Consider the following 22782-nt stretch of genomic DNA (forward strand, 5'->3'; position numbering starts at 1 on the left):
TCCCTGTCAGAAAAAGCTGCTGTACAGTCCAGTTTTCATGCAATGCTGTGACACCGAGCAGGATCTGTGCTGGGGATGCGTTGCACTCCTTTGTGCTTTCCTTGTTTATAGCTTTGAATACTACAAGATACAGTCATAAGACTTTCTCCCAAAGATCTATTTCAATGTGTGCTTCAGTTTCGGGGAGAAACCAAGTCATTCCATCTTCTGTGCTGCCTTTGTCCCTGAATTCCCCTGGAGATGGGGTGTTCCCTACGCGGTTCCTGCTGCAGCATTCCTGGCAGAAGCAGCTCCTTTGCCACAAACCCCAGAGGGATGAGAGCCTCCCTTCTTCAGGACACGTGCTGGGGCTGCTGAGAGCTGTGCCCAGGCATTTCCCACCATTTACAGCATCTTCTGAGCGTGTTGCTCCTCTTCTCTCATGTGCAGGAGCTTTGTGGCTGGATGGAGTGGCTTGTCTCAACTGGAAGTACTGTGACCCTCCTTGGTGGTAGGATTGCAGTACCTAAGCAATGGGGATGCTCTTTTTGTCTCCTCAAGTTGCCTTATTTTATAGACTATATATTTAAAGAAAAATAAAGCAAAATGTGTATTTTTAAAGGTTAAAAAAAAAAAAAAGCTGAATTTTAGCATCAGTTTTCGGGAATTCTGCAGGAAGCTGCAGTCTGCCATGGGTGGCTCAGCAGGAGGGCAGGAAAATTCATCAAATGGGCCACAACACCCATTTGATGAATTAGAGTAGCCTAGGCAAGTTTTCATTGCTGAAGTGTCACTATTCCTATTTTTCATTTGGAGAGTGGCCCCATGGCAGGGGAAAGTGGAGCTGACTCGCTTTTTTAGGGATGCATAGGTGAAACCTCAACACATCCCTGGATGGCTTTTATCCCCACTGAGCCACCCGCATCCTCATGCTGTTGGAGGACGCCCTGATGTTTGCCCTCTCTGACAAAGGCAGCTTTGCCCTAGTGCTCTCCTGAAGCCACCAGGCATCTGCTGAGTGAGATCTCTGCCTCTCATTGCCTGCCTGTGGGTGAAGGTGATGATGCAGGTGAGGCTCTGCATCCCACTCCGGATGGGATTGGTGGGAGCAGAGGGACCATCAGGTTTCGCTGCTGTCCCTAGGGCCTTTCCATTCCCCTGGAGCTCCTGGGCTGGGAGGACACAAATCTTCCACCCTGCAATGAAATCCTATTTAAGCAAGATTTTCCCATGACCCTCAGATGAAGGTCTGGGCTTTTTTTAAACACAAATCTAGAAAGAGCCAAAATGTGTGCGCTGTTTTCTTTGAACTGATGGGCAGGAGGGGAGGAGATGATGTTGGGGGAGGATTTTAGGCTATAAAAGCAGCCTGGCCATGGCAGGCAGCTCTGCCAGGGCCGAGTGCTGGGCAGGGGGGCTGCTCCCTGCTTTTCCTTGCTCCTGTGTCTCATCCATCCCTGCTGCAAAGTGCCTCCTGCAGAGAGGCCACCCCATGCAGTGCCCAGTGGCAGGACAGGGCTCGCAGATGCCTTTGCCCCAGGAGAGCCGCCCAAGCACTTGTTTTAAAGCCTTTGAGTCCTACAGTAGGTGTAAATCCCACGACTGTGCATGCATTGAGCCTTTGGGATAGAGTTTTTCTACAAGAGTCGTTCTATGGTGCATTTTCATAGACCAAATACCAGCAGGGACACGTGTCCCTTGTCTTTCCTCACCGCCGCGCTCCCCTTTGGTACTTTACTGTGAACCTCATGCCTTTTGTAAAGCGATGGCAATTTTGTACTGACCCAAGATACTGTGTGGTGGGAGGGGGGTCTCCCTGTGTGTGGGGCTCTGCTGGCATGTCACGCTGAGTCTTCTTCCTGGAGTTTCTTCCCAGTGAATCGCTGCAGCCGTGTTACTGCTCAAAAGATGTAAATAAATCTTTTCTCCTGCTTATCCCTGTGCTGGCAGTGTCTGTGTGTGAGTTATGCCCAATCTCCACTGAAAGCCAAGCTCTGCATGAGCCCTTGCCCTGCCCTGAGGCTGCTTCTTTATATGAGACAAGGAGGAGGAAGACGAGGAGGAGGAGGAAGGGGGAATAAGAGGAGTCGGAGCATCCCCACTTGAACACAATCCCTCAGTAAACGGAGTCCCCCAGGTTTTGGGCTTGGGCACAATACTGCTATTTGGGTCCTGTCATACAGCTAACTTCTTTATTTGATATAACCCAAAATAATAGTTAAAAAGCCAGTTCTGACAGTGCAGATTAAATCAGCTGCTCTTTCCCTCCCACCCTTGTTGCACATAAAGTGGTTTTTATGCTCCTAGTTAACTTTCCCAATAAAAGTAATGGACAGCATTAGGCACAGCAAGGCTCTGGCTATTGCCTGCACCCGTGTAATCCATCACATTATTTGGTAGCAGGGATTAAAAGCCCTAAGATGAGGTGCCTCCCACCATCACTACCCATCTGCAGATCAAATTGTTTTGTGTTCCCAAATAGCAGCTCAGGGCCCTTTGTTCCATTTGGAGCAAACAGAGACTCAGAAATGATTAGGAGAAATAACAATACGGTGATAAGCAGCAAAACCACTGCCTGGGAGGTGAGGAAGCAGAGGCATGGTGAGGGTGATGCCAGGGTTCAGGGTCATGGCAATCCGAAGGCCAAGAAGGGATGTATTGCCTCTGTGTGTGATTTGGGATGTATTGCCTCTCTGCAACTCTGGCTGAGGGTGCAAGGGCAGATAAATACAAGGAGGAAAAGAACTGCTGCGTAAGCCAGAAAATGAACTCAGTCTAAAAACAAAAGATTGAAGGTCAAAAAGCAGAGGAGTATGTGAGGAATGCCAAAACCCAGCTGAGACCAAAGCCTTGGCTTTTCCCCGAGTGCTGTCAGGGCAACACGGGGGGCACAAGGGTCGGTGTCCCCATCCCTATGGCCTGACCTGCGGCACGTGCGGGGGGGGCTGACAAGAAACCTGGAGAAGGGCTCTTGACAAGGGCCTGTAGGGACAGGACAAGGGGGAATGGCTTTAACCTGCCAGAGGGGACATTGAAATGAGCTCTTAGGCAGAAGTTCCATAGGATTCTATGGATTGTATGAAAGGATCAATATCACACAATGTATAGAAATGGCAGGGAAAGGTGGGAATTTTAACGCATTCAGTGTTGTTCTGAAATTAAAAGAAGTATTTAGCAGCACCTCAGGAACAAGCTGCTTTGTGGGTGCTGTGGCTGTCCCCGGCCATGCCAGGTTTGGGTGTGTGTCCCCTATAGCTGGGGAGAAGCCCCCCAGTTTCATAGAATCACAGATTGGTTTGTGTTGGAAGGGACCTTAAAGCTCACCCAGTTCCAACCCCCTGCCACGGGCAGGGACACCTTCCACTAGAGCAGGTTGCTCCAAGCCCCTGTGTCCAACCTGGCCTTGAACACTGCCAGGGATGGGGCAGCCACAGCTTCTCTGGGCACCCTGTGCCAGCGCCTCAGCACCCTCACAGGGAAGAGCTTCTTTATGTTAGGTTTGTAGTATATTACTCCTTATTTGCTGTCTATGCTCCGCGCTGCTTATTTACAGCCCTGTCACTTTAACTCATCCTTTTGCGTACCTGCCCCTGGAGACCTGTGCCTTGAGCTCCTCTGTTTTTTCCCCATCAGCCCCTACACTGCTCTGCCTCCCCTGGGCATTGTGCAGAGTGATTAAAGCTTCTGGGATGCTCAGATACAGGGGGGATAAGGGATAGCCAAGGAAGATAACCGGAATTACCGATGACTGCTTGGAAGAAATGGCACTGATAGTCTGTAACTCCATCGCATCTGTAGTTATAAATGTTATATATAATAGTTGATATTATAATACAGTGGTATTACAGTTATCTGCTGTGATAAAGGTTTGGGGGCAGTTAATAGCATCTTTATAGCATCAGATAGTGCTGGGGACCCAGGGAAGTGCCTCAACCAGCACATTGCCCCATTCCCAGCTCTTTGACATGCCACATCCCCACTGACTCCATCCAAAGGATTTAACCTTCTCCAAAATGCAAAAAATCAGGGGAAAGAGAAAAAAAAAATAAATAGAGAAGATGGGTTCGTTTTGCACTCGATGGCTCAGAGCTGCAGACTCCAGATCCCACTCCATGCCACATTTTAGAAGATGTGATATGTCTGCCTCCATCCTCATCCTTTCCTGAGTCTCTGTAATCCCAAATATAACCGGGCAGGGCCCGGAGCAGCGCGCAGTTCCCAGGCAGCAGCGCCCCAGCCCATGGCCACCGTCGTTGTCATCATCGTCTTCGCCCCGTGACCCGGGACCGCCGCCGGATGAGGAGCGGCAAGGCGGCGTGCGGGAGCGCAGCCGGGATCCCGCCGCTGTGCCGCAGGAGCCGGGAGCCGAGGATGCACGCAGCTGAAAAGGGAGGTAAGGAAAGCTTAGCCATGAGCGGGATGCGATGGAAGAGCAGCGAGCCGGCGGCGGGTGCACCATCAACCAGGGGACCTTGTTTACGGCACATTTGTGCTGAGTAATCATTGGGAACGCACGCCGGGATCCTGCAGCTCGGGAAAAATCCTGCTTTAGAGCCTTGTTGTGTAATGGGTTTGAGGGTTTGCACTGAAAACTGCTGCTCTTGGCAGCGCAGCACATAGCCCTGTCTGGTGGGCAAGTTGAGGGGCTGAAATTCAGCAACCTCTGCCTGAGCATAGAGTGTTGAATAACCTCCCTCCTGCTCTGGGTACCCCAATAATTCCACGCCAAAACGAGCGTCTCTTCTTGCCACCCCAAAAGAGGCGTTTGTGCATTTTAGGACGGCGAAAGCCATTTGGGCATATTACCTTTACTGAAGAAAAATGAAGTGATTTTCAGGCTTGAAATAATAGTTGTAGCCTGTATCTGAACATAGCTGTACTTCCTGCAGGAGGTGTGATGGGGTATATATAAATGCTGCTATGAAATACTGATGTCCAGCCTCTCACAGCACATCCACTGTGAAGCTGACCTTCAACCCCCCCAGTTTTTTATGCTGACACAAACACAGAGCTGCATTCCCTTTAAAAACACTCCTTTAGGTCAAAAAAAGAGTAAAAAAATATAGCTATATGCATACATCATTGCTTTTGCTTCGGTCTCACTGAGGGAGCCCTGGCCAGGGTGTTCCGGGGAGGTACAGCAGGGATGGGGCTGCTCCTTTATGGCACCACTGCTCCAGGTAGGTGTTTATCCCCCTCGGCATCACCTTGGGAGCACTGTGACTTTAAATCAGAACATATTTAATGTCTCGCTGATGTATTTGTGGCTGTCATTACTATAGTCTTATTTTGGATACTGCCAAGGAGAGGAGAGGGAGGAGGAGGAGAACGGTGAGGAAAATCTTGGACAGGCCCCCAGGTCTGCAAAGTACAGACTTTATTCACCTTCTGCATCTGGACCAGGGCCTCCATCTTCTGATATCCCTTCAACTGTGAATTTCTCTTAGTCATAGCCCTCCCCAAGAACAAAAAATAGATGAAAACTCAGCGTACCAAGGAATTCAGATGGCACAGGCAGCACGAAGGCAAGCCGGGCTGCACTATATTTAGCTGCCTGTCACACAGCCGGCTTGTTTATGGTCCCAGAAACGCTCCCAGTAGATAGATGCAGCATTTTGGAGTGGCCGCAGCCTTTAAGGAGGAACCACATTTTGTCCTTGAGCGCCGGGTTTTCCCTGTGCGCCGCCGGCAGCGTTAAGCGCCAACGTTTAATTGCTGACCTGACTAATCCGCTGCGGATTAATCCCGGGGCCTCCCGCTGCACCCGCTGCCTCGAGTCCTCAGAGCTGGATTTTGGGACAGGATTTGCTAAAATCCATCCCGCTATGCTGCAAAAATGTGGTTGGCAGCCTGGGGCTGTGTGGGAAAGGGAAGCGCTGGACTGTAGTGATGGAGAGTTTGGTACCCAGATGTGCCGCACAGGTCTGGGGATCAAAACTGGTGTATTGCTCAGTGCTGACACCGCAGGTTGTGTTTTATCTCCCTCCCAGCTCTGCTAGGGTGGCTGAAGTTCCCTTTGCAAAGGCAATTAGCATCGGCAGCACATGAGGGATAGAATCCTAGAATGGTTTGGGTGGGAATGGACCTTAGAGCTCATCCAGTTCCAACCCCCTTCCATGGGGTATGTGTGGGATGTAGCAAAGGATATAACCCAAGCACCTAGTTGAAGATCTAGTTGAACCCTGCTGTAGTTGTAGGTGTCCCTGCCCGTGGCAGGGGGTTGGAACTGGATGAGCTTTAAGGTCCCTTCCCACCCAAACCAGTCTGGGATTCTGTGATTCTACGATCTATAATGAACAGCCAGAGCCAAAGGGGTGACTGCTCCTCCTGTGGGATGCTCTGGAGATGGGGAGATATCTGAAACCACTGTGGAGCTTCTCATGTGGGTATGATCTTTGCTGGGTGTGGATTTGGGGGATCATAGTGTGGAAATCCCAGCTGTGCCTGTACTGGATCCAGATACTGTCATTTCCGTCCACCGTGAAAATTGGATTATAGATGCTTCTTCAGGGTGGATAAAGCAGCTGCAGGAAGCTCTCACTGTGAAAATGCTCTAAATATTACTTTTTATTATTTACATTGAATTAGAAATAATATTTTATAAAGTCTTACAGTAGTTTACATTACAACAGCATACGAGGCCCTGTTTTGACTGGCACTGTAAACAACGTATAGATTTCTTTCTCTTGAGTAAGTTCTTGTCTTCAGTAACCAGAAATAATGAGGATGGGAAATTATATCATTTACATCCCTGAATCCTGGCTGGGAAGCAGAGAGGTGGAGAAATCATGTGTGCAGAACAAAGTCAAGCAGGGAGATGGAGGTGAGGGCAGGATTTTCTCCAAATCCTCTGAAATGGGGTTTTTGCCATGTAGGAAACTTGTGAAGTTTGTTCCCTTCCCCAGACCATGTTTTGAAGGGACAAAAAAAGACCCAAACACTCAATTTCCTTTTCCAAGTAATAGTTTACATGGAAAACTTTCGAGGGATCAGATGCAGGCAGGCTCTGGCTCTGCCCACATTTACTCCCAGCATTTGTTTTCCACCCCAACAGATTTTGGAAGGTGTTTAAACTGAAGCACATCCACACCGAACTCCCAGCCTGGGAGCCACAAGGCATAATTAGTTTAAATCCACGTGGTACAGAGCAGCTCCTGCAGTATTACTGAGTGAATGTATGTGATGATAAACTCTTTCCTGCTCTAAATGGTGTTGAAAGCCTGAGCTGGGTCTGGAGGGAGCCGTGAGGGGGGAACCTGCCCCTTGCTCAGGGCTGTTTGAGAGCATCCCAGTGTGGAGCAGCTCCCACTGAACCCTTACAGCAGTGCAGGAGGCATTGCCAGGAGAGGAAGATTGCTTTGAATCCTTTCTGCTGAGTCAAGCACGCTTCATTTGGATAGAATCATAGAATCACAGAATGGTTTGGCTTGGATGGGATCTTAAGATCATCCCGTTCCAACCCCCTGCCACAGACAGGGACACCTTCCACTAGAGCAGGTTGTTCAAGGCCCTGATATTTTTAAAGCTTTTCTATTGCCTGGTGTCTTGAAGGCATCCCAGCAATGCATTCCCAGACAAGTGACCAAGCTGCGGCACCTACAAGAATGCTGATTCAGTTAGTGCTGTAGAAAACACCAAAGTGAGGTCTGCTGCCTTTCATGGTGTATATGGGTCACCAGGAGAAGGATGAGGGCATTCATACCCAGCCTTGCTCCCTGTCTCGCTTAAAGGGGCTGTAAAGTCACTGAGGACCAGACTTCTGGCTCCTGTACTGCTGAATTTACAGCCTGCATCCAAAGTGATGATGATCTGTTTCAAGCTATTCCCATGCCGATGCAACTGGGTGACTCTCTCCTTGAATCATGTCCAAGCCATTCTTCCAAAACTGCAGAGCACCACATGGATTGAAAGCAGCATCGTGGGAGAGAGCAGATGCAGCCTTGTAGAGTCTGATTCAGTATTACTTTGGAAAGGATGAGCAGTTATAACCCAAACTGCATCAGTCGGGTTTGATGCAGGGCCTGTAAGTCAGGAGATGCTGTGAGCTGAGAGAGGCATCATTTTTTAATGCTTTGTATAGCAGCCAGAACAACAAAGCTCTACTAATATAATTTTTCCTATTAGTATTAGATAAAAAATATGCTGCCAAAATCTGTAAGAAGATAGAACCACTTTAATGGGGGTGTGGTGGGTTTCTGGCTAACCTTCCTATGCTGTCAGACTCACCTGTATCTTCCTACCCTTCATCAGCTGGATCTCACTTGCATATCCGCCCAAGAGAAACCATCACTTCGAAGCTTGGAGTGAGGATATTCATCCCCTGGCCCATTCCCCCAAAGGAAACCTTCATCCTATACATCCTAAAATGAAGTAGCAATAGGAGTGGACGAGGTGAGCAACAGCCACCAGCATGGGCTGGCAGAGCCAGTGTAATTTCCCTTCTGTTTTCATGGGAAGACTCACTGTGTAGAGGGATCTTCGCTCAGCTTGGTCTGAGCTCCCTGAGAGCAAAGACCTGGCTATTTTCATTGTATTATTTGGTGCTGGAGTCTGACACTGAGCACATCAGCAGCAGCTGAAGCCACCCTGTGATGACTCCCTTGGATCGTTTTCCTCCTTGTTTTTACCACCAGCCATTTTCCCAATGCAGACAATCACCTGCTGAAAAGAAATTCAATATTTGGACTTTATTTGTTTAAAAACCCCAAGATCTGGGCATTTTATTGTTTTAAATGCCAGTGCTAATGCACGCTTGCATTACAAGTGAGCTGAGTAACTCAGCTTTGTAACTCGTTGCAAGGAGGTTTAACATAAAGCTGAGATTTTTCCAAGGTACCAACTACGGGCTCACCTCTCTCTTGGTTAATGAATGTGGAACTTCTCCTGTTGCTAACAGAAATATTTGTGTGTTTCTCAACTCCTGCCTTTCATTCTACCAGGGATCACACATACACATATTTTGTAGGCTCACAAACAGGCTTTAGGAGGGCTGTACCCGGATTTTTCTTGCTATTTAGCCACTTACAATGAATGGGAAACGATGAACAAATGGTAAATAGGCAGCAAAACATCTGATTCTTACCTAAATGTCTGATTTTGGCCACAGGAATTGTATGAATGGCTTTACAGCTTCCAATTTTCCAACAGGTTGCAGGCTGGGGACCTCCTGAGCGCACAGTCCTATTAAAGACCCCTTACAGATTGGGTTTTCCCATACATTTCTCCACTCTCTTGGTGAAGTAAGTACATTTTTAGCATCTACAGCAGCCTTTGGCAAGCAGCTCCACAGCTCAACGTTGCTGAGGAGCCAGTCAAATCCTTAAATACTCCGAAACTAAGTCTTAGGCTGAAATGAGTAAGTTGTGTATCATCCTGACAGCATTTCAACAAGACTGAAAGGCAAGAAATATAACAATATGCAGACACAGCAATACACTTAATGGTGTGTGCTGTCATGGAGAGGAAAGGATGGGAGAGAAGATAGTAAGAGAGTCAAACACTAGTCATATCCTAAGGTGTCTGATAGCATGGGGTGAAACTGTCCCACTCAAAGCCTCCAGATGCTTTCAGGAGTGTTATACTCAAGTTTTGGTACTCTGAGCAGAAGGAATGCTTTTATGGGAGTGGTTGTGATGCTTTTTCTGCCATAAGAGTTCTTGTCAACAAGGGTTTCCTTCTACAGATGCTTGCATAAGGACTATGAACACCTCTGAAATGAAATTATGGCTGTTGCTTGACAAATCCTCGTGAATATGTTTGTCAGTGTCCATCCACTGAAGAACACATTCACTGGAGCTTTGGCTGCTGAAGCTGAGTTCAGTTGCAGTTAGGTTTCACCACAGCAAAGGCTCAAGGCTTCCTCTGATGAAGGAAAGCAAAGGTTTAATTGAGCCTAACACTTAAAAACAACTCAAACTTTCTCAGGAACACATTTGCTTTTCATTAGAGATGAACAAGACAGGAATGGCCAGTTTGGAAGTTCCTGCATATTGAGGGGGGTTAACAAAGGATTAGAGCATTTGACACCCATTTCTCCATCTGGATCCACATAAACCAGCCCCATTTGTCTGTAGCACACTGCATCCCACACAGGTAACTGCTCATAGGCAGGCTGTGATGGCTCCTTATTTCTCCAGCAAACGCAGGCATGGACACACTATTCCCACGTACAGATAAAGGAACCACATGGGCATCCTTGACTCCAGTCCAAATACCACTTATTTATCCTCAGCACAAGCCCAGATACTGCTTTGAAATCTTATTTCTGGCTCTGTACCAAGAGCCTCTGCCCATTTTGCTATCACGTTATAGGAATCGATGCTCCTGGACAGCCCGTGGCACTTCCTAACTAATGAATGGAGCCTCCAGATGAGAGGGCAAGATCCTTGCTGTATGTCACATATACCCCAAAGCAAATTGTGCTTGATCCATACCTCATCTGAACATGGAAATTTGAAGAGCTTATTCTACAGGAGTAGGAACTGCCATGGGTTGGCTCCTGGGGGTTTATTTTGTCAGCTGTCACCACTGCTATGACAGTGAACTGTCAGGCAAGAAACCCTTACACATCCTCCCTGATTGCCTCAGTGCATTCAGAGCCTGCAAGAGTGGAGGGTGGTGCCTATAGATAGAATATAACAGTGATGGGAAGGCTCCTGCTAGGGGGAGGGAGGGTCTAGCTAACACTATAACAGGATGAGACTAAGTTCAAAGCAGTCCCAGACTGAGGATCTGGCTAATTTTAGAGATAATGATTGTTTAGAAGACACTGTTTTTCCTAAGCTCGCCTCAGAGATGAGTTGTAAAGTAAATCCCTTGGATGTATATGTAAAAGTTTATTCACTGCTCCTTATAAAGGCTGAGACTGATCTGACAGTTGTTTTGATGGGAAGACAGGAGAAGGTATTTTGGTTCTGGTTTTCTTATGACAAGTAAAGCAAAGAGGGTTAATATCACTTGCAGTGGCAAGAATCAGGTGAGTTGAATGGAGAGCAGCAGATGCAATCAAGGGCCAACACCTTGAAGCTAATTCAAATGATGCTGCATGGCTTCAGTTTTTATGATCTTTGGCTGCTGTTTGAACACACGAGGCCAAAAATAAAATAGAAAATTTAAAATAGTCTTTATCTGTGGCAGTAAAAACCCACAATGCAGCAGCATTATTTCTCACAGTTCATCTGTGCTGCTCGCTGATGGTAAGTGGGGCGGTCCTAGCCAAGGAGCTTGCTGGCTGTCATCAATTCAATCAGGTTTGCTTCAGCAGGGTTAAACAAGAGGCTCTTCTTCAAACTGCTGGCAGCTGTGGAGGCCTTCAGTATCCTGTGGAGATGCTGGTGTCAGTGCTCTCTGGAGAGGTAGGCAGTGGGACAGATGCTTCCCCTGAGAGTATGAGGAACGGGTACTTGCCAAAGTAAAATTGCTATGGGGTAGGTGCAGGAGGAAAGAGCCAGCATCAGAATGTGGTGATTCTCTTGCTTTCCTGCTGGAAGAGTGCTGTAGGCTCTCTGACTCACCAGGGTCAGAGCTGCTGCTTGTGGAGCATGTTCTTCCCTGCTCAGTGGGGCTAAGGGCTGTGAGCAGGGTTGTGACCCTGTGGCTTGGTGTAGTGGCTGAGGAAGGGATGGGGCTTTGGTTTGGTCTGTGTTTTTATCAGGACATGAGGTTTCTGGGGTAAATGTGATGCTGAGATAGACATAATTGTCAGTTCTACACCCAGTTAGGTTTTAGGGCAGGAAAGATGTCAGTACTACACCAAGTTTATGATGACTAACTAGATTAAGCGTCAAAATACCTTGCTACCTAAGATGTATGTCAATGGCTGTGCTGTAGGTCTGGGTACTAAACAAACACAGAAAGGTGGTGGTGGTTGTTTTTTCAGGCCATTAAAAGCTTATCAAAGTGCTTCAGTTTATACAGGTGTTTAAGCCTCCTTCTGCTGGCAGCCTGGCTCCTAGCACAGCTCCGAGCCCTGGTAACATGGTAGTGTGTGATGGGGTGGGTTACTAAAGGGTGTAACTGTGGCTGAATGCCACGGACACTCCTCACGGGGTTTCAAGGAAGGTAAGAAGAGTTAAAGAGCTTGTGCTGTGTTGTTTTTGAAAGCCCATTTTATAGAGCACTTGTTATAGGAATGTTGAGGGCAGCCTAAATTCAGGAGTCTGTGAATTAAAGGTTAATTAAAGGTGCTTTGAGGAGGGAAAAGGCAAAAATGTTAATTCTCTGGAGTATGTTTCAATGGCCTAGTGACCCACTGCAAGGAGCATGTAAGCATGAGGAGACAGGCACGAGGAAAGAAATTACTGCTGCTTGGGCTGCAGAGAGGAGCTGCCTGTGCAGCAGTATGAAAGCGGAAATATGAAACATGCTTGAGGAATGCGAAAGCTGCTTGAGCAAGTCTTATTTTTCTTAACAATACATGCATTTTTGTTCAGGCAGTGATAGAAGTTCATGTTATACTGCATAGCTGGTACTTCCTGCATGCCTACCTATGTACATACAGCTGGGTATGGACTTCTTGCGGAAACCCTTTGTGCAGGGAGAGTTCATTGTTCACAGTGAAGTAACTCTGGAAAAAGTCTTTAGTATATTGAGTTTTAAAGGTATTGCTCTAGATATGAAATGAATTCTCAAGCTATAGTTGTAATTCGTGCAATACTCCACAGTTTGAATGTGTTCATGGAGTAATAAGAGTATAATATTTCAACTTAACTGTACATCTAGTCGGAGGAGAGGTGGAAAAAATGAAATTGCGCCTTAGTATAGTTGGTGCTTGATTACAGCTACGAAAAGAGACTTTCCCCAGGAGAGGCTGCAACCCAGACAAAGAGAGGTTGGCAAATCAATTGACTCTTCCAAGGTCAGTAATGGGGAGAGTTTATATCTCTTGAGTCTTGAGCAACATACAGTCCTCCTTAGCATGTCATTAACATCTCCCACAGCCTTAATGGCACCTGCCAGCCTTAGCATTCAAACAGAATACATCATCATTCTGCAGTATCATTAGCCACCGCTCAATAAATCTGCAAGGATGTTAATGAATTTTCCCAGCTCTTCCTTCTTCACTCTCCTTTTTGAAAGTCATGTGCCATTTAACATGTTATTTGATTTGGTTTTCTTTGTATATAGCATTCTTTATACTGTAAATCTCTAAAAGAGAGAAACCGTGTGGCCCTTCATTAGCCCAACTTAAAGGGAGAACTGGGGGAGAAGGGAATATTATTCGGTATGTTCTCCCCAGCTAAACTTCCCGCAGGGCTGAAAAATGCATGGATAAGTGCAGCTTCAACTGAATCCCACACAATGGGCTTCCCTAATCCCACCTCTTTGTTTTTGTAGCAATGGTAATTACAAGCAAGGATGGGACTTTGAAGTCTGTTTCCTCCTCCCTCCTCTGCCCCTGGATTCCCTGGAGAGGCTGCTCTGTCCCTGCTCGATGCCTGTGCTGATGCTTTGCAGAACCCTCTTTCTCTAGGGTAGAGCTTCAGGATGTGGTGGTGGATCTCCTTGGAGGGAAAGCAAGCTCTGATCCCCTAAAGCTCTGGGACAGATGTGGAAAGAAATGAATTAATAATGGATTCAACAAGGAGAAGCAATTTATTTTCCAAGTATGACTGTACTTTGACTCTGCAGACATGGCAGTAGCATTAACATTGGTTAGGAAATGTTGAGCCAAAGACGTGCTGTGAGGCTCCAGTGGGCAGTCACAAGGAGACTGCAGCTGGGGAAGTACAAATTCTGGGGTGAATATGGTACTTGGAGAAGGGTGAGCTATAATTCCTGCTGGAATGAACCTCTCCTCTTGCTTGTACCCTTTTTCCATGAGAACATTTTCAGTACTTTCAGGACTTTGCTTTTGCTGCCTAATGCAGACAGACCCTTGGTGCTCAGCAGTGAGAGAGATGATTTCTGGAGTTAGGAGATGAAGGTTTGTCTAAGCTGAGCATCTCAAACTTGATGGGTAAAGGCAGCAGAGCAGGCTAGAGATCACAGGTGATGGTTTATGATGGGGAATAGATTGTGTAGGGCGTTACGTTGTGCCAGGTTCCCCAGCTCATTCACTCTAACAGTCTGCAGTTGCCTTCAGTGCAAATGTGCTTGAGTACCCACGGAAAAGTTACACAGCCTTAATGTGCCCCCTTCACCTGACAGCCGGGGAGTTTTTTGTGTTTGGGCTGTCAGCTGAGCAGGCAAATTAAATGAAAATCCATCTTGATCTCCCAGATATCCCATTTTTATCTTACAGCGCAGGAATTGTATCTAAGGTTGACTGGGAGAGATCTACAGATATGATCCCTAGTAAATATACCTGTGCTTTTATTATTTCTTTATTAGTTCCTGCATACAGGTGCCAAGGAGAAAGGGGACCCTTTCCTACTGGTGAGCATTGCAGTCCATGCACCATTCCATACAGAGCAATGTATTAAGATCGCAGTAATGAGGGGGTAGAAAATACATTATTCTAACCTTGAGTTCAAGGTCTTACTGCTGCGAACTGCAAACTGGTTACACCAGGTTAGTTCCTTTTAGTTTGCTGCTTGTAAATCTGCTTGGATTTTTCTGAGGAAAATTCTGGGTCACAGATGTACCTTGTTCACACTGTAATGTCAAATTGCAGGAGTCATAGAAACATGACAAGGTATGGCTGTACCAGATGCTCACTGCCCTGGAGTGTTAAGCAGGAAAGTTTAAGCCAAGTGTCAGTAATAGAGAATCCTAGAATGGTTTGGGTTGGAAGGAATCTTAAAGCTCATCTAGTCCCAAATCCCTGCCATGAGCAGAGACACCTTTTACTAGACCAGATTGCTCAAAGTCCTGTCCAATCTGGCATTTCAAGTTATGGCTAGTGCTTACTGTTATTACTTTAGAAGCAAACACTATTTTTCTAAGCAAGGTATCTTCTGTCCTCTCTGTAAGAGATTGAAGGTATACTCCTGTCTGGATGCTATTGCTTCTTTTTGCCTTCATTTTTCCTTAAAATTAAATCCATTTAGGAGAGTTTAATAGTGGTCATTTCCGTTGGGCCATCCCTCAGCTCCTCTGTTCCATGTAAAATGAAATTATGATTTACTGTGGCTGCAGAATGTGTTGAGCGAGATATGGCTCATCAGTTGTTCAAGGACAAGGACACACTTTGTGCTGGTCTAAAGTCTGTTTACATATGAACAGCTAAAAATAGATTGCCGAGACCTGACAACAAAAATGCCTCAGCAGTCGGTGGTAGCACTTCTTCACTTGGGTGCCACTAGTTTTAGAACAGTAGTGGCACAGGCCAGAGCTTGGGATGCTGCATCCCTTGTGTGCTGTGTGAATCAGCGCTGTGGTTCTGGACACGTACCAGCTACTTGTCCGCAGACAGATGCGGTGTTACACTGAACCAGTGATGCCCTTTAGGTTTTTGGAGGCTCAGTGCAGAGCTGCTGTGCCATCCCTCCTCCTGTGAGACTGCAGAATTGGCTGTGTCAGCCTGCAACTCGGTGACCTTGGCTCGTTCCCAAGGAACACACCTTGCACTGGGGTGATAGATCTTAATGTCGATAGCTATCTGGAGAATACACCTGCAGTACAGTCCAACCCTCCGAGCTGAAGGACCTCTTTTGGGCAAGGGATGTGGCTGCTAGAACACATCACTAGCAGCCCCAGACAAGGAAACGGCATAGATCCAGCACTTCTTGCTAACTAATCTCTCTGGCCACTATCGCCCTGTGGCTGCTGCAGCGGTTCCAGCGCCTCACACTGATTAACTTAACGATGCTTTTACCGGGGGCCTGAAGCCCGCTCAGCTCAGACGTTCGGGCGGCGGCCTCGCCGATTGCTTCCGGGCCCCGGAGGGGCGGGACGGGGCGGCACCGGTGACGGGGCGGGGAGGGCAAGGCAGGGAAGGGAAGGCGGGGGGGCGGCCTCCCGGTGCCGTCCCGCCCTTCCCCTCCCCTCGGGGCGGCCGGAGCACTCGCCTTCCCCTCCTGCCCGCGGCGTCAGCGGAGCTTCTCCGCCCGGTTCGCCCATGAGCCTGCTCGGGAGCTACCGGAAAAAGCCGGGCAGTGACGGCTATGAATCTTTACAGCTGGTGGACAGCAGCGCTGACGGCGGCGGAGGGGGCAAGGCCGGGGCCGGTGCGGCGGGGACGGGCGGCCGGAGCCCTGCGCGGCACCACCAGCATCACCAGTACCACCAGTACCAGCAGCACCAGCAGCAGGCGCAGCCCCGCGCCGAGGGCGGCAGCACCATGGACAGCTCAGGTAGGGGCGGGCCCGCCCGCCGCCTCCACGGGGGTCCCCGCTGCACGCGTGGGGATGGGGAAAGGGGGAATGTTGGGATGGGAGGTGCGGGGCTGGGTTTGCTGCTCCGTGGTGGGGTGGTGTTAATGGGGGATGCCTGGGGAAGGGGAGGCTGTGGAGACGGGGACAATAGCGGCCCTTTGTCCAAGGGAGGGCAGCGAGAGGAAGGTGATCCCAGCAAGGGTTGCACATGGAAATCACTCAAGGTTGACTCCTCTATTCACCCCCAAAGAGAAAAAGGTTGTTCAGGAGCTAAAATGGATGGAGTGTTTTGGGCTCTTTCCCCAGCTGACTTATTTCCCAGAATAGTCATTACTTTTTCCCCCCCTCACCAAACTGAATTGGATTAATTGTGATAGATGATGCACTCTGCATGCACCATTTTTAATCGGGGAGTAGGGGACCAGATGGTCTTTATGACTGGTAATGGGGTAGAGAGCTCTCCACCTCTAAATCACAGGCTCAAATTTGCCTGGATAACCAGTAATCGAGAGTGCTCATCTGATGGCTTTTAAGTGATCTCTCCAAACCAACTGGTTCTGGTTGGTTACATGTGCCCATCACTATGAACATCTACAGCCTTTATGGAGAACTTCCAAAGCACAAACTTGGGCAAAGAGATACCCTGACTGGTTGTGGGAGACTCAATTTGATGTCTGCCTGTTATAGTGGGGTGATCTTGCAGCAATACCTGTACTGCTTCATGAAAGAAAGGGGTGGGTCCAGGGCACTCAGCAAGTACTTAAAATATATCACCTTTGGTTTAAGGTTTTAACCTTAAGGTTTAAGGTTTTCGCCTTAAAACAACCTTTTTCCCAAGGGGGGGAAAAAATCCCCTAATGACCTATGTCTGGACTTGGAAAGGGAGATTCTTACCTTGATTTTGTTTTCATATTTGCTCTGCTGTAATAAGAGTTGTGTTTTCCTCTTCCCCCTCCTTGTCATCTGAATTTGCTTTCAAGAGTTCTTTTGAGGCTTGGCTTTGTTTTTTAACTTGTTTTACTCCCGCACTTTAGAAATGCATTTGAATTTGCTGCTGTGAGATCTCTGCTACAATTGCTTGTAATCACAGTATCTGTCAGTAGATTCCTACTCACAGTAGGCTGCTGTGTTACAGTTATTTGGATTCTCACACTGGCATCTGCTGAGATGGTTAGATATTGCGGTCAGCTTAATGTCTATCATTAAAGCTATTACCTGAATGAGTTTCCTAGAACTTTAAGAACCAAAGGTGTCAGTGTGGTGGAAGATGGTGTTGGCATCCAGACAGTGTGGGAGCATGCTGCAGCTCATGTGAAGTCACAGCTTTTGTCTAGCACCAGCTCAGCGTATCATTTGAGCATTGCTGTTGCAATTGTTCTGTTTGGTTTCCTCAAGCCAGTCAACTCCCTGACGAGCTCATGGATAACTAGAAAATACCTTCATTTAGAGGCTTTGTGCAATATTCAGCTCTAACTATCAAGACATCCCACAGCATTAATTGTGTTAATGCCCTCTATCAGTTTCTAGGGTGTTCTCCCCTTAACCTTCTCGGCTTGATCAAGGGCTGTCCCTGAGATTTGGAAGCTAATGGTGGAGAGATCTGTGCCAACCAGAGTTTGCTTTCTTTAGCTCACTTTGGTACTCTCACTGCCTAAATTTTACAGGCACTACACATGACACACCTGATACTTAAGCAGCATCAAACCTCAGGCCTTAATATGGCCCTTGAATCAAATTTATAGGTTTATTAATGTTTAATCTGTTTTATAAGGGCTTTTTGGTAGGTGATTCTAAATCTTCACATGAAATTAAAACCAGGTGTATTGAGTGTGATGCTCTATTCTAAACCTGAGCTCCATACTGTATCTGCCTTGTTCATTTGAACACTTTATGCTGATAAATGCCTAATTTTAATCAGTTCATTACAAAAACATTTTTCTTTGTCAAGTATGAAATTATGAAAGCTTAAAGAACCTCAGGTGTGCTTGTGATTTTTGGTGCTTTGGTAATTGGAGCTGCTCATGAATTGTGCGACATGATTTATCTTTAATGCAGTGGGAGGATGGATCATTATTGGGGGGAATGGGAAGCAGTGTGAGAGAGAGACAGGAAAATCAAGTGGCTGGGGATTTGGCTTAATAGGAGCAAGGAAAAAACACCACCCACCTTCTGGGCTTTGTTTTTTAAAATAGAGAATATATTCATGTTATAAATACTTCAGACTTTTCCCACTAATGATGCCAAAGTCTAAATTGCAAAGATAGGCAGTGGTCAAGCCCACCAGCTGGGAAAAGAGACCTGAGTTCCTTGGGAAGAAGAGTGAGAGGAATTCATGACAGTGCAAGGGAGGTGTGCTGCTGGGTTTTGGTGGGGCAGGGGAGCCTCTCGTCTGTGTCATTAGGTGGCAAACCCTGAAGGTGAAGCCCTTAAGGTTTTATGTGCTTCCCACACACTTGACCTCCCTTACGTTTCTGGTTTTCCTTTATTTTCTGGTTTAAATAATGGTTTCTCATGTGGTGGGACCAGCAGCTGCCTGAGTTATTGAAATGGCTCTTTGCAGCTGAGGAGTGAAGCTGTCCTGAGGTACAACTCAGTGTCGCCAGGCAATGTGGGACACTGGGTGCAGCAGGCTGTGAGTGCAGTGCTGTGGTTTGTCTGCCTCAGTGCAGTTAAATAGCATCTTCAATTATGTTAAATAGTTGGAGAATCGAACCTTCCTTTTCTCTCCTACGTATTAAGTTTCATCTGCACCAGGGCAAGGCTCTCCAGGCACAGAAAAATGGCCTTTGCTCTCTGCAAGATGTGCCTGTGGATGAAGCAATTACAGAAGTTAGACAGGTGAGGATTTGTGCTGCAGGCAAAGTGCTGGCAATTCTGGGGCAAATTGCTGTCAGTGGCTGTATTTGCTATTGCTGCAATGAGACTAACTCATATGAGCTGAGAAAGTCGGGGTTTGCCTATTAATTTTCTTTAACTAAAGTATTAGATGTTAAAATATCATCTCTTAGTGTGGGTTTGCAATCTCATAAACAGCTTCTTGCAATGAAAATAATCAGTGGTTACATCTTTGCTGTAACTTCTGAGTACTTATGATTATTGGCTTAATATTTTTTTGGACTGGTGTTACTTAATCTTGAAAGAAAAAGGAAACAAAAGCTGGGAACTAAGATCACCATGTATATAGGAAGGGGATGCTGTTGGAAGGCAGGATCTGATCAGGACTGGGAGGGAGATGGTGCAGAGGGGCTCTATGCCAGTGTGCTGGGGGTGCTGGCACTGGGATGGAGGGTCTGGCCAGGCTGTGTCCAGTGACTGAGCCTGGGAAAATCAGATTTTCAAAGTCTCTGGGACTGGTAAAAGCTTCTTGATTCAGTTTGTTTAAAAATTCTTCTGCCACCATCACCTATGCCATGCAGAGGAGCACTAACATAGGCTGTTAAAGTGAAGTAGTGATGATTTAAGTTGCTCAAGGTATAGCCTGGTGTACCTGTGTGCTCACGGGCAGCATAAATGGAAACTCCTGCCCACAGTGATTTGAGCACCTTGCTGTTAAGCTTCGGTTTAGCTAAAAGGAGCCAAGAGCAGAAACTTTATTTCAGGTAGGGTGGCTGTATGAGTTTACTGCTGGTATCTGATGCTGCTGGTGTGATGACCTTGCCTTTTGCTGCTTTAAACTTTGCCAGAATTGAACCAGTCAGAATGAAATATTGGTCAGTGTGTGGTTTAAATCTCAGATTTATATTTCACAGTGTCATCTGTTCATGCTTACCTGTAGATTTAGATTAGACATTAGGCAGAAGCTCTTCCCTGTGAGGGTGCTGAGGCGCTGGCACAGGGTGCCCAGAGAAGCTGTGGCTGCCCCATCCCTGGCAGTGTTCAAGGCCAGGTTGGACACAGGGGCTTGGAGCAACCTGCTCTAGTGGAAGGTGTCCCTGCCCGTGGCAGGGGCTTGGAACTGGATGAGCTTTAAGATCCCTTCCGGCCCAAACCAGTCTGGGATTCTAGGATTCTGTGACGCCTCGAGTGAGCTCTGTGCAACTTTAGCACATGCCCTTAACTGCTGAATGTTCAGCTCCTGATGTAGTGTTTAAAGCAGCTTCTATGGAATATGCTAGATGCAATACAGTAATGTGATCACAGCACGTAGCTCTAATGGGACCTATACATTACTGCTACCTGCCTGTTCCTCCAGAAACCGTGCTGGACTTGGGGCTGGAAGTTTGAGGATGGAGAGAAGGAGAGATAAGGGGAGACTTGAGCTTAAGCTGTCAGGACACAAACCATTGTGAGTTAAGAAAACAAATTGGTGTCTTTAGTGTTAAGTGCTCACAAGATGAGGAGCAGGCAGAGAAGCAGCAATTTATTTAGGTTTTTGCTGTGGCATTCAATAATGTTTTCTTAGCAGTTGGCTGAGCATTAAAAGAAGAAGAGGTTCTAGGAAATAAGATATAAAAGTAACAGCAACGATACATGTTAGAAAAGGAAAAAAAACCCTCTTTCTGTGCTCTTGTGTGGTGTTTATAAACGAGCCAATCTACAGAATAGCTTTTAAACACTCAGGGGATAGGCTTGCCTGTGCTATGTGCTTCCTTGGGCAGAGTAACCACAAAAGAAAAGCGCTTTAAATAAATAGCAAATGTTGAAGCTGGGATTTCTTGAACTGTTGTACACTTGCAAACATAATCTCTTGTACTCTGGCGATTCCTTTTCACTGAGTCAGAAGAGAGACATCTCCATGTCACTGGCACGGGGACAAAGACCGCCGCTGACAATGTTGTCTTGTATTCTCTTCTAGCTGCATTTTCAAACGGGGAGGTTGGGTTTAATAACTCTTTTGTTCGGTTGGGTGTTTTGGACACTTGAATGGTTTGGGGCTGGCAGTAGTGCTTTTCTTGTTGTTTTGACAGGGAGGAGAAGCAGAGAGAATGGCAATCAACTTCAAAGACCAATTTCATGGATTGTGCTGGTAGTTCAGTATTCCAGCCTCACATGTGTTTTGTTCACTGCAGGACGAGCTTCATAAGGGAAAATATAGAACAAATGAAAGAAATTTAGCACATTATTGGGGGGTGATTCCCCCTCCCCCAGCATCACTACTCTTCTAAACAAGGAAGCAAACCCCCTTCTTCATGGAAATCCTCCATATCGCTTAGTTGGTGGTGCAAGCAGCATTCTTTACTTACTATTTCTCAGGAAAAAGCAGAAATAGCTTAATTCTTTGCATTCCCATGAAGTTTACATTTGGGCAGTCTCAAATGAACCTTCAAATAAAAAGCCTTGGGCTCATACAATATTAGTTCTTGCATTTTATCATAGGAAAGCACAAAAAAGAAGCTCTCGGGCTTCTCTACCCTACAGAGTGCTAATGTGGTGCCAGTGGCTCTAGTGCTTCCCAAGGGAGGTGAGGGACCCTGTCCAAGCCTGGGCAGAGAAAGGGACTGTGGCATCTGGTGGGATGTGCATTGCCCAACAGAAATACACAGAAATCTCCCCATGCCAGCAGTTCCTTAATATGTGAACCAAAATCTGCTCCTTTCCAAAGCATTTCCTTTAGGAGCTTCTCAGTGCCTCTTATTGCCTCTCCTTCTCCCAGTGTCTGTAGTATCTGAGCACCTTGTCAACTTATAATGGCTTTATTTTCCCACCCTGACTTCATCTGAAAAGGATGCTCATAGCTTTTGGGAGTGAGAAGGGCAGAACAAAATGGGGTCACCCGTCTGTTAGAGGCAAAGCTGCCAGGAACCTCTTGGGCAGGTAGTAATGCATCTTAAAGTCTTGAGGCAGTTTCTATCTGTTCCAGGCAAAAGGCCTGGATAGGTGCAGTGCCAGGCTGGAAAGCTGCAGTTAAAAAACCCAAGCAACAACAAAAAAGCCTCAACTACTCATTCATTTGGATGAATTATTAAAGATCTCTTAATGCTTGGGTTGTCTGCATCACAAGATGGGTCTATGCTGAACACTGAAAGATTCTGGCTTTACTCCTGTGTTGGAGCTGGCTGTGTTCTGAGGGGAGACTTGTGATCTGATGAGCCTTTATCTTGCATTAGGCTCCTTGGCTTGTAGTGCGTCTCCTGCCTCCCTGTGCCCTTAGAGAGCCCAAACATCTTCACAGCCTGCTCTGAAATTGCCCTTTGGCCAGCCCGAAGTCATTCCCAGGGGCTTTAACCTCTTTTCTTGGGGATTACACTTGCTAAAGCAGCCTTCTGCTTGCCTGCCTCCACTATGCGTTTTGAGGCTTCAGGATCAGTGAAACCTGGTGTTGAGGGTCTCAGTGATGGTGTTACCAAGGTTTAGAGCCTGTTCTGCTGTTGTTGTCCTGCAGCTCTACTCTGCACATGTTTTGCTGTTTATTTTTACAGAATAACGCCTTAAGGTAGCTATGCTCTCAGCCTAGTAGGGAATTTACCAGGAATCTGGGACAGTGGTGGAAGAGGGGACAGATGAGACTGGTAGCAAAAAAGATTAGGAAAATAATCAGTTTTCAGGGCCTGTGTGAGTCTGAGCAACTCCCCAAGTAATTTCTGCAGGTAGAAGCACTCTCCTTCCC

At 46.9% G+C, this 22782-nt stretch overlaps 1 protein-coding gene across 2 annotated transcripts in view; it reads left to right on the forward strand.

Annotated features, from left to right (window-relative positions):
• The first annotated feature begins 3877 nt into the window (after positions 1-3877).
• Positions 3878-22782, forward strand: part of DNAJC6 (DnaJ heat shock protein family (Hsp40) member C6) — a 51171-nt gene continuing 32266 nt past the window's right edge. The window contains exons 1-2 of one of the 2 annotated variants that reach the window (XM_030494816.1): positions 3878-4372; positions 16040-16214. In XM_030494816.1, the coding sequence (XP_030350676.1) occupies positions 16202-16214 (13 nt within the window). In that variant the 5' untranslated portion in view covers positions 3878-4372; positions 16040-16201. Of the gene's footprint in view, positions 4373-15875; positions 16215-22782 lie in introns of those variants that run through there. The other variant, XM_030494815.2, reaches the window with a different exon arrangement.

This window comes from Strigops habroptila, chromosome 8, assembly GCF_004027225.2.
Source record: "Strigops habroptila isolate Jane chromosome 8, bStrHab1.2.pri, whole genome shotgun sequence".
In the NCBI taxonomy this organism is placed as follows: domain Eukaryota; kingdom Metazoa; phylum Chordata; class Aves; order Psittaciformes; family Psittacidae; genus Strigops; species Strigops habroptila.